Below are 12397 nucleotides of genomic sequence, written 5' to 3'. Positions count from 1 at the left end.
ATAGATTACAGGACGTAGATAACTCACCAGGCTCCCTAAGCCTGGAGCGCTCGTTCACATTAATGCTGCACGTAAATTTGAAATGTTGTTCTGTTCATGCACGGCACTTAGTTGTCCCGGCCCCTCCTGTATATTTCAGTGTCCGCTTCGCTCAGCTGTGTTGAGTCTACACCAGAATTTAAGGGGGGCCGATGAGGGTTTGGTTGATTTCGCCAAAGAGCTCCTGACAAGATGTTATCACAGCGAGCCTCACAAATTATCACGCACTCCAGCTACGCTAGCAAAATGTTGTGCTTGCCCTCGTAATTTAGAGGCCGAGCGCCATCTGATAGCGTAACACAATATTAGTGCTGTTCATTATTTCGTTTTGTTCAATTTCTCTGAAGTAAAAAAGCTGGAATCCCTCGGGATGGGGGGGAGGTGACAAAATGTCAGCATTAATAACACTTAGAAATGACAGGACATGAATCAACTAGATGAGCCTTTGTTTTCCATAGCTGCGGAGCCACATTTCAACAGCTTGATACAGGAGTTTATAGCAAGTAATCGCATGTAGAAACATTGATTCAGCTATGCCAGTAAGAATTCCAGTGTTTGTCGGGCATTGTTTGGACCCGCATCCCCTCCCCTCCTTCCTCTGCCCAGTAGCCAAGTTTGCTTCTCTTTGTGCTGTCATTAGATAAGAATCCTCTCCAAGACAATGTCATCGTAATGAGGGTGCCATCTGAAGCAATCACCCTGGGAGATGGTTATTGAGTTAAGAGGGACGGAAAGGGAGGAGGAGAGGCAGACATTAGATATGTATATATAAAAAGTGGAATAATTTGAGACCTAGATGGATAAGGCGAGGAAGAGAAACAAAAGCAATTGAGAGGAAGGAAAAGAGCAGAGTAAGCGGTCATGGAGATCATTTGGGGAATTCCAAACTTAGAGCCATCGTCTCATGTCCCAACGCACACACACATATACAACCTCGTGCTTAACTGCTCAGTGCTAAGGTTGGAGTCACACTCTGTCTCCCCGGGTCATTATCATGGGCCTGGAAATAGACAGCCAATTGTGTCACGGCGCGTGAAGAGACCATGACATTGGATAAACAACTCCGGACCCCTAAACTCTCCTTCCTCAGCCGGATCAGACCCGGGCTTTGAAACGAGCGGAGACACTCCACGTGTCCGTGCACTAATTTAGAAATGGATGCAGCAAGAACTTTGAGCGAGGTATTTAGCTCGCTGCACTACCAGCAAGTGGTGACACATGTGGCCCAGAGGGAGTTAGCTGCTCGAAGGACTTGGCAGGCAGCTGGAGCTTTGGTAGCCGTGCCTCACTGCTAAACTATGCGCAAACAGAAAACACACACACAAACTTGCACACACTGTTTGAGGTCTAACCGAGTTCCTCTTCGCCACCTCGGTGGACTGTAATGTTGTTCCTTTTCGTTTGACTTCACTATCTTATGTTAATGAGAGTTGGCGTTGAGAGGCGCTGGCCACTGATTGAGGGTGAGAACTGCTAATCACTGGAACAGCTAATCAGAGCTTGTCGTAAATATTGATTAGTTCTGTGCGTTATGGACGTGCTCATTAACCAATGTGTCACCATCTCCTTTCTCTTCTGCCTTCTTTCTTCCCTCCACCCTGCTCTTCGTCCTGCTTCCTCCCTCCCTCCTCTCCCACCTCCGCCCTCCAGCAACCTCCAATGGCACGATCGAGGGCCTGGAGAACCGCGAGGGAGGCGTGTGCAAGAGCCGAGCCATGAAAGTCATCATGAAAGTCGGGCAAGGTAAATGTGCGCTCACCTCACATGTAGAACACAAAGAAAAGCGCTGCTGCCTTGAAGCCATGTTTCACTTTGGTGTGACATTTCCATTTAACGCCGTGTGTGCCTGCCGTGACTTTGTCCGCCAGCAGCGTCCGACGAGACGCGATCTCTGGAACTGTAGAGCTGTTCTGTGTAAAACACTCGCCAGCAGGGTTTCTCCAATTTTCCTTTCAGAATTGTTACCGACCTCTATATCATGTTTAAATGTTAATAAAATAGTGAAATTGACATGCTTTTGATGTTAAAGAAATACTTTCAACAAATTTTCTTGTTTGATTTCCATTTTAACCCTGAAAATGTTTTAAAAAACAGGTGTGTGTGTGTGTGTGGGGGGGGGGGGTACATGTGTGTGTGGGGGGGGTGCATGTGTGTGTGTGGGGGGGTGCGCGTGTGTGTGTGATGATTTCTGTCAAACTGTGTTGCCCTTCTGTCAAAATAGAAGTTTTAGTTTTAAAATTGAAGTCATTACATGGCAATTACAGTGATATTATAGCTTATGCTATAATAAGCTATAATATCAGCAGGAGGGCAGAAAGCCAACTTCTGTAAGGTTACATAAGTAATCTAATTAGTTAGCTGGTTCCTTTTACAGTATATAGTGTTATGCATAAATATAATAGCAACCATAAATGCCATTACCCATGGGCTAAGGAGTGAAAGGACAGAACCGCTGCTTAGTGGTTCAAATTCCTTTTTTCACATGAAAGTAAAGGAAAAAAAAGAAGTGCATTTTTTTTTTTTTTTTTTTTTTTTTGGAAAATCAAGGTACCAGAATCTGGAGGACGATTGGAGAAACATGTTTTTTCTTTTTCTCATTCATTGTTAATTCTGAGATTTTATAATTAGCTCATAAATGAGACAGCTGAAATGTGTCTCGGTTACAATATTTTTACAATTAACTGCTTTCTGAGCTTTTTGCTCATATTATCTGATGATAGTGTCACAGTCAATTGGATTTATCTACACCGAAGTGGAGATAGGGAAAGTGTTCATGAATAAATCCATATCAAATATTATACAAATGAGCAGAACCTCAGATATTACAATTCAAACCAAGGTAATTCATCTTTCATATAAAGTTCAAGGACCACTTTGGGTTTCATGAATTCTTTATAAGATTTTTTTTCCCTCAATAACCACAGCAACCTCTACAATTATTGGCAATATTTGGTAAAGACGTGTTCAAAAACCTTTAATTGACTGCGGAGACTTTATGGCTCTAGGATGTAACTAAATCCCTGCTTTGCAGATATTCTTCCTCCTGAGTGTGGCGGTGAGATAAATATGGGTCCTTGTCCAGCCGTGTTTATCTCAGTTGCCTTTAAGCCTTTTAATTATTGCACTGACAGTCTAGATAAGTTTAGACAAGTAGTTACTTTCATGTAACCATTTCCTGACTTAGGAACACACATTTCACATTACTTAAATGTTTTCAAGATGTTCCTATTTTGAACATCTTTTGATAACTTGACTTCAGTAGTTATTCAGTATTTTCCATGATCTGTTAATTAAAATCTTTTAGTGGTAGAGAAAAGTGAAAGTAATGTCTCTCCCTGGTGAGAGGTGCCAATTTGGACAATAAAATATGGCAGATTGTTCCCCCACCTATTTAATGTTTTTAAATTAAAATTACCCTTTTCAAAATATTTCAGTGTAATTTTGCACTTTTGTATTAAAATATGTATTTTAACATCATTTTACACACTTGTATCAAAAATTATGTACTTTAAAGACAATTTGGAGTTAATTAACCCAACAGCAATGTCTTTGGACTGCAGGAGGAAGCTGGAGTACCTGGAGAGAACTAATGCCTTAACAAGGACAACATGGAAACTCCACACAGCCAGACTTCTAAGAAAAATAGAAACTTTAACCAAAAACAACAGCAGCTTAAAGTGTAACTCACTGATGTCAAGTGCAGTAAAACTGCTTGATCATAATTAAAAGTGAGAGACGATAATTATCTGTTTACTTGTGGGGGGTTTCTGTTTGTGGGAAGCGACCGCGACTCAGGACCCCTGCATGCACCGCGCCGTGTAATTTCTGCAGCGTGATGAAGTGGTCCGATTAGCTCGCCATCGAATTCCTGTCCAGGAATTTTGGATGTAAAGTTTCAAGTTGCACTGATGGAAAACGGACCGCCGCTGCGTACACCGCGATATACGATTACATAGGCCCGTACTATGACAGATGAGCGTATCCACGTTGCCCGCCCGGCCCCGCGGGGGGAATCGAGACATGTTGAATGACTCTCATATACCAATGAACAGCATGCGCAAGCTGTATAGAAAAGAAATCCGAAAGAAATAACAAACAAATGACTGATGACTTGCGTGGAATAACTCCACTTCCACGTTGCAGGAGTCGCCCTCTGATGTTCCTCGGCTGTGATTCTCGCCCTGCGAACGCGCGTTTGAGATTTTCCATGTAAGTGCGTGGCCCGGGGTGTACGTCATCTTAAAAAACGCTGGAGGTAAACAGGCAAGTTTTGTTTAGATATCCTTGGACGCGGCATTTGGTTTGCATCACGCATTTCTCTTTTCCACGCCGCTCCGCTTCGCGATCCGGACCTCTACATCCTGGCTTTGACAGAGTACAGTACACAGATGTGTTGCTGTGTAAACAGTTCCTGCGTCCTCAGAGCGGTTTGTTTTGACCCAAACAGACAGTAAGAGGAACATCTGCCCACCACGGTGATCCGATTCCAGACTAAGAGTTGGATCTCACTGAATCAGAAATAAACTGAAGAGACACTGTAAAAAGAAATAAAAAATTGAAAATGGAGCATGTGTGGGAATCTGTGGATGTGCCAGAGAGTGAGATGACAACATTGTATCCTGTGCAGAATGTGGGGGAGTAGAAACTAACAAGCTGCTGATGCTAGCAAGGTTTGAGCGGGAACAAATTCAGCAGATGCGGTGAAAAAAATACCCACAGCCATCTCAGAGACAGACAGCCTCTGCGTCTGCTCTCCATGTAGGTCATTTTGAGCAGCCGATGGCCTGGGATTGCGACTCTTGCGTGGCAGGGGCTGACAACAACAACGCCACGTGAGCGCAGGCGGGGCGACACAGAGCTATCAAGGAGAAACAGTTCCATATTCTCCGGCTAATGGGAGCTGAAAACGAGATTGGGTCGCGGGGGGCGGAGGGCTCGTTTTCGAGGAAACTTCCAGGAAAGTTCCTCTCAGTCGGGGTCTGCTGCCGTGGCTCCCGGCTGTACCTCAACTTCGGCAGAGCCATGCGCTCATTTCCCAAAATCGCTCCCCCGGCGGAGCTGTCACTCACAGTCGATGTGCCCTAAAAACCCTTTTTCAGAAAGATGCAGCGTGCCCAGCTGCCGCTGCTTTCAAAAAGTCGGTTTCTGGAGCTGGGATGCATAATGCGCCCGTCCAGCCCACTGGGCTATTTGAAGCAGGGTGTTGATTTGGTTTCTTTTAAGTGATTGTTGTTGTTTTTTTTCCTCCATTAAGTTTCGAGGATGGCCATCCTCCACACTTAAGAGTTTGGATTTTTCTTTTTCCTGCTCTTGCCTTACAGCTGGTTGCTGTGAGTGCAGAAAGTGCTGAAAATGTCAAATATAATTCCAAGAATGAGGGCCTATTTTAACACCGAATAGGTGGCATATAAGAAAGTACTTTGACATTATGCATTTCAGGGGACTTTTCCTCACTATTTCCACTTTACGAGCGGCTGCACTTCCTTTCTGCTAGCATTCTCCTTTTAATGCGGTGTTAGTACAGATAAAAGATTAACAAATAATATATATAAATAAAATGCATATTTTAAGAACCCGTTCTGGCGTCTGGTAGTTGAGGCTTTTCTCTCTTTTATTAGCTATTTTGATGAAACTTAAAGAAGTCGTGCCTCAGGGCAATATTTCTGCATATTTATTTCGTCTCTTCTCTAAAATTAAACATAAAAATCCTCACTAGACTAATCAATAATGAAAACAGACATTATTCACTCCCCCCCCCCCCTCCTTCCTCTCCCCCCGAGGCGCTTCCTTCTACAGCCACAGTGTTTTGTCTTAGCAAACACAATAAAAACTAAAGCCCCGCTCAGTTCTGACCCCAGATGTTATTGTGTGTTCGATTCAAACATCCTCCGTCTCTGCAGCTCCGTGCCTTCTGCTCGCCAAGATCACACTGCAGCCCTCCACCCCTCTCTCCCGTGTCCGCTTCCAATCTTTCTGCACATTGTGCTGTGTACTTTGGAGATTGATTCCAGAATAAAATGTGCACAGATTCTTTTAGAGACACATTTATGATGCATGTGTGTTTGCCAGTATTTGTCTTTTTAGCACTTTTGACGTCAAAGAAGCTTCAGTGTTTGGTGATTTTACAGGGGGAACAAAATACTAAAAGTAGTGCATAATTGTGAGAGAAATGCAGATTGTTCAAAACTTAGGAAAAAAAAAAAGAAAAAGAAGAAACTGGAAGAAGCGTGTTGGGTGGCTCAGTTTGTAGAGGAAAAAGTCCTCAATCCGGTTCTCCATGGTCCTATTCCTGGTTTTGGGTCATACACTGCAAAAACACAAAATCTTGCCAAGTAGATTTGGTCTAGTTTCCAGCGCAAATACTTTAGTACTCTTGAAATGAAAGAAAACTAACTTACAAGTAACTTTTCAGTAAGATATATGAGCGGATTTTAGGTCAGGTTCCAGATTTTTTTTTCACTTATAATAAGGCATTTTTCCCACTTTATGAGTGAAATAATCTGCCAGGTGAACTGAAACTTTTTACCATTTTGAAGGGATTATTGGCTTAAAGCACCATCCAATATCTTGCTGAAAAATTACTTGTAGACTAGCCTTGTCTTATAAGAGTACTGACATATTTACTCTACAACAGTGGTTCTTTACCTGGGTTCGATCGAACCCCAGGGGTTCGATGAGTCGGTCTCAGGGGTTCGGCGGAGCCTCTGCCGTGGAGGTAAATACACATTTGTGTAAAGTCATGATGACGCGCCGCGTTGCCATCACTTGCTGGAGAGCATCACTTTACATTGCTTAGCCAATCAGTGCAGAGGAGGAGCACTGATTGAAGGAGCTCCACTCTCAGCATGGATTTGAACTTGTGTCTTTAATTACTTCAGCAAAGCTCACAGTTTTTACCAAATTCTGTAGCTTTCGGTGTACTTCTAAATCTGCTCCTTAGTCGCATCTTTTCGGGGTTGCTACTGCCTCTAGTGGCGTGGGGGTGGTAACACAACTAATATAATAACTACTAAATCAGAATACCGTGAAGTCTTTATTATTTATTATTATTTTTTCATTCTCTTAAGAATGTAGAGCTAATTAAATGATCTAAACAAGACCTTAAAGTGGTTCTAGTTTCTCTCGATTTTAAATACCTTGGGTCGTTTCTGGACAGTCAGCTCAACTGCTGAAAACAATGATTACATTTTGAAGAACTGTTCTCAGAGACTCTACCTTTTAAGAAGACTTGGTGATCTTGGGGTGACCCAACTAGACTCTAGTTGGGTCTAGTTGGGTCTAGTTTCAGGGTTCGGTACCTCAAAAAAGGTTAAGAACCACTGCTCTAGAATCTGCGTAAAAATACTTTAAGATTTTGTGTTTTTGCTGTGTTTCCTGTCCAGTCACCATTGAATAACGGTGACCAGTTCCTAGAAAAACCTTAAAAAAAAAAACAACAACTTGAAAGCTGAAGTGTGATGGTATTTTTTTGTAGCAGATGAGGGGGGCAGACTAAAATCTGCACACCACACTTCAAAGATTTCTTTGTAAACGACTGAAAACCAGGGGTTCGGCGGAGCCTCTGCCGCGGAGAGGCAGAGGCTCTCGTTGAATTAGTTCTAATTCAACGTTACGCACTAATATGCGTTGGTGTATTGCATTAAATTGTAAAAATCATGCACTTTATGTCACTTATTTAAATGTCTTCGTCTTTTTTTGTTGCTGTTTTTTTTCTTTTCTGCCAAAAAAAAAGAAAAGAAAAAACACTAAAAAGGAAGAGAAAGTGCCTGAATGGGAAGCTCATCATTTATAAATCCACTGCTGTTCAGCAGTCTCTCTCCCACGTCACCTTGCTCATTAGAAATATGTTGACTCACTGCCACGCATGCATCTCTCCCTGCTCGTGTTTTTCCCTCCATCTACGTCTCCCGACATAACTGTCTCTCCGCTCTGTCACTCCATCATCATCGTCTCCCCTCCCCCCCTCAGCCTCTCCCCTCCTTCTGGTAGCTTGGCACTTCTGAGTTAGTTGCTTGTCTGCCTAGCTAAGGAAAATGTCAAACAGCACGCACAGGAAAAAGAAAGAAAAAAAAAAAGGGTCAGAACATTAGGCCGCGGCATGCACATGCTCAGTGCACAGGCGCGTGCGCGCTTTGTAGTGAGTCAGATCAGTGTTGTCCGCACGCATAGCCTCCACACCCCACCGCCTCCGCCCCTCTGTCATGCGTGAATGTTCCCACTTCTCACTCCTGTCTTTCTCTCATCAATTATTGACAAGGCACAACAGCTCACGGCTAAGTTTGGCGCTGCTGCAATCAGCGCCGAGCCGAGGCTGCGGTCGGGACATGGAGAAGATGGAGCTGCAGAGGGGCCTCCACCATCCCGTACAACAACATAAAAAAAGAAGAAGAAGAAAGAGACACCATAGTCCAATTCCTTCTTCTTTTTTTTATCTTCCCATTCACACCCAAATCATTTCTCATTTCGGCTCAGGATTTAGCCATAATTGCTTGGAAATAGAAAATTTCCTGCCAGAATGACTGGCCCCCTTCCTATCATCCGCCCGTGCTTGGCCACACACACTTCCCACGGGGGACTCGAATACAAATTGCCTCCCCACGAGCCCCTTCTTCTGCCCCCTCCTCACTCTCTCTCTCTCTTTCTCTCTCTCTCCTCACAGACCCTTTGAGCGGGCCTTGGGGCAGATGCAGATAAGGTCTGCGGCGTGGCAGAAATATCTGATGGACTCCTGTGGAATCCATCTTTTAATAGTGTCTGACTGTCTTCTGCCCCTTGTAAAAAAAAAAACCAGCTGGAAGACCCTCCGCTGTTTACTGCAGCCAAGCCTTCAAAGTGTGTGTGCTGAAATCACAACAGACAGTCAGATAAACTGTCTGTTTCCTCTGCGCTCCCCTCAGAGCTCATACAACGCCCCCCCCCATCTTCTCCTTCTTCTCCTCTCCTCGTCTACCACAATGTCCTTTTTTCCAGTCCTCTTATAACCCCCACTACCCTCCTCTACCCCCTGCGAAGTGTGCCTCTTCTAGCAGAGTTAAAGCCAGGGCAATAAATAAGGCATATTATGGCCTTTTAACGTGATGAATAATGTAAAACAATAAAAAGTTAATATATAACTACTTTACCCCCATTCTGCCAGGCTTGAGTGTATTGTAAGTATATTGAAGGTGTGTGTATACGTGTGTACGTGTGTGCGTGTGTGTGTGTGTGTGTGTGTGTGTGTGTGTGTGTGTGTGTGTGTGTGTGTGTGTGTGTGTGTGTGGGAGGCTCTCACAAGTGTGTCAGTGTTGGAAATGCCTGTCTGAGTGTTTGCTGAAGGAGCTGCTGATGTAGATGTGAGCTCACTTTTTTTTTTTTTTTACGACAGGACAGGGATATCGGCGTGTTTCACAGCCGTTTGCAAATTCCCCCCCACCAACCCACCAACTCCTTCCTCTTTTTTTTCCTGCTTTCATCTTCCCTTCTGACACAGTTTCGACACAGGCGAAGATAACCGTCTCTGTGTATAAAAGATATATCAAAAGATAATAAGCATAATCCTTTGCTGTAGCAGAGGAACAAGTCATTGTAATTCATCGCATGCGGCTTTCCAAGGCTGACTTTTTTTGTGTGCTCTTTCCCTCTCTCTTTTTTTTTTCCTTTTCTTCTCTGTTTTCCCACAGACCCAGACGCAGCGAACCCGGAGGCGCCGGAAACCCAGGAGGACAACTCAATACCGGAGACCAGCAGTTCCGGTCCGCCCGACCCGAGTAAGACTGGGCCTGTGATGCCAGGAATCCCTGGTGAGCATATTCACACATGCCCCAGCCATTAGCTTTCACTGTCGAGGAATTGAAGTATTTGCCCATTTTTCTGAGCTGAGTAACTCCAGCTCGGTCAGATTGAACGGAGAGTGTCCACAGAGACACATTTTCAAGAATTCTTGGCTGGATTTGGTGCTGGTCTTTGACTTGGCCTTACTAACACATGAGGATGTGTTAATCTGAACCATACAATTGTTGCTCTGCCTGTATCAAGTCTTTGGGGACTGTCCTCCTGTCAGTCCCCACAACATGATGCTGCCACTACCATGTTTCACCGCAGGAATCGCCTGATCCTGTGTCACAGTATTGGTCACCCAACTTCTGCCTCCAGATCTGAACTGAAGCTACTGAAAATTGTAAACGTTACTGTAGACTGTCAATTATTCTATCAGTTATTCTGACGATTAATGAACAAGTGAACATTTTCCACCTTTTTCACTTAACCACTTAAGCCTTTTTATGCAAAATTCAAAATACATAAAAATGCAAATAACTCAATTCTTTTAAATAAGAAAATAAGCATTTCGTTGCCCAAAATGCAATAACATAGCATTCATGTACACGTGATTCTTTGTAGCAAAAGATGCATCTGCGGCTAAACAAAGACTTGTCCACATCACCATGTGAAAAGCTCAATCCTTTTGTCTTGATTTAACAGCCGTACAGTGAAGCAAAAGGCGCTTAATCCAACAATTATCGAATTTAATCCAGGTTAAGTTAGAACTATGCCACATGAGGAGCTCTGGGTAGAACATATTTACATACGAAGGTGTTTTTCTTCATCTTATATGTAAATTCTCTGTATTTTTTTGTATCCATTACTGCTCTGAGGGTGTTCTTGTTTCAGAAAATATATATTTTTGAGTTTGTATACTCCAGTGAATGACTAGACGGTGGCTAAATTGATTGACGATTAATCGGATTAATCATCTCAGCCCTAATCAGATCTAATTTTGAGTTGGAGACGTAAGACGAGTTGAAAACATTTTGTCGTCGCTAACGATGAGCATCCTATTCACGGTTTTCTTTCAAGCAACAAAAGGCAGTCGGTGTTTGTGCATTTCAAAATGAAACTTTAATTCACTTCTATCCTTAGATAAATATTTCAACCAAGGGTTAGAAGAGCCCATAAAGCATTGCTCTATGACTTCATTAGTGGTGAGTCAGAAATGCAACAAGATTTAACTAAGACCAGACTTAATTTGGCTTAATATGGCTCCAGAAGGCTAAATTCTGTCTACTACTAGATTTACATTGTTTTCAGCGCAAGCTTTTTTTTTTTTCAGGGTTTGTTGTTCTGACCCAGTTTGACATGGTTTCCTTTTGCAGCTTTAAACATGTCTGCTTCCTTTTCCCAGCTAACATGTCCCCGCATCATAATGCTGCCATCACCCTTATTTCTACTCATTTACATATTGTTGCAAACCACACGCTGAATATTTTAGCCTTCATTTAGCCACTCCTCTATGCAGGCTGGATTTATGAAGTGCATATCCAGTTGCTGTGGCAACGGATTCTTCCACCTGAGCGTCGGATCCCGGCAGGTCCTCCCAACTGTTACCATGGATATCTTGGCTGCCGCTCTCATTTTTAAATGTTTCCCCTTCATCTGTTCACTTGTGTTATAAATACATGATATGATGTCATTCAGCTTAGAGAGCAAATGTAAAAAAAAAGACTTTTTCAAACAGAACACCTACATCCTCGAGGCTGCGCTAGTAATTCATCACATTCGGTCTATAGGGAGAAAATTAAAAATAATAGTTTAGCCTTTCAAAGTATGCTATTCCTCATATGGCTCTGACACGCTTCAGGCGACTCTTAACTCAGCATGCTGGAGTGTTTGCAAAACCAGAGTTGCTGACAGGATAGAGTGAAACTCTCCAAAATGCAGGTTGTGATGAAAAGACATAAAACCACACCCTAAACAAACACAGCTCACCCTGAGTCACACAGGGAGTGTGCTGCATGCTGGGAGACTTGACGACAGACCTTTTTATTACATTACCTGCCTTACATCTCATTAGAGATGCACTTAAATCAGTCTAATCAAAGCAGTTGCAATCTGTTTACTCCCAAATTACATCAACCGGTCACTCCACTTTTTTTGCGATTGCGGAAATCCACCCAATATCAAACTGTCCCTCTAAGAAATACTTATTGAATGCAGGCACTGATATTTATTTATATTTTAACAGTTTTTTAAATTACGTTACACATCCAGGCACCTCTGGCCGTCTGAGAACACTTGTTGTCTCTGTATGGCCCAAAATCAAGATGAGCTTATCTCATCTGACCTGCCTCAGTTTCTTATTTCTTATCTGCATCTTTTTCACCACTGCCTCTCTCCACAGGAGCCACTTCTTCTCCTTCTTCTTTTCTCCAAAGAGTGGCTGCTTTGCAGGGAACTTTTTTGACTTACTCCACAACTTTGTGCACCACAAACTCCCCCTCTGCCCTCAAAAGTTTACACTGTTCCGCCTGTCCCAATGTGATAAGCCGTGCTTTTCTTAATAGTTGCTTATTTGACATTAGCTGCTCTAAAAAAAGATGTTCCT

The 12397-nt window shown here is 43.1% G+C and overlaps 1 protein-coding gene across 5 annotated transcripts in view; it reads left to right on the top strand.

Moving 5' to 3' along the window:
- Positions 1-12397, top strand: part of efnb1 (ephrin-B1) — a 96681-nt gene that overhangs the window by 79744 nt on the left and 4540 nt on the right. For all 5 annotated transcript variants that reach the window (XM_081611769.1, XM_008419612.3, XM_081611770.1 and 2 more), the window contains 2 exons: positions 1690-1782; positions 9699-9818. In XM_081611769.1, the coding sequence (XP_081467895.1) occupies positions 1690-1782; positions 9699-9818 (213 nt within the window). The remainder of the gene's footprint in view (positions 1-1689; positions 1783-9698; positions 9819-12397) is intronic.

The sequence above is a fragment of the Poecilia reticulata genome, chromosome 10 (assembly GCF_904066995.2).
Source record: "Poecilia reticulata chromosome 10, P_reticulata-male-v2, whole genome shotgun sequence".
Taxonomy (NCBI): Eukaryota; Metazoa; Chordata; class Actinopteri; order Cyprinodontiformes; family Poeciliidae; genus Poecilia; species Poecilia reticulata.
This window is presented reverse-complemented; position numbering and strand designations above follow the sequence as displayed.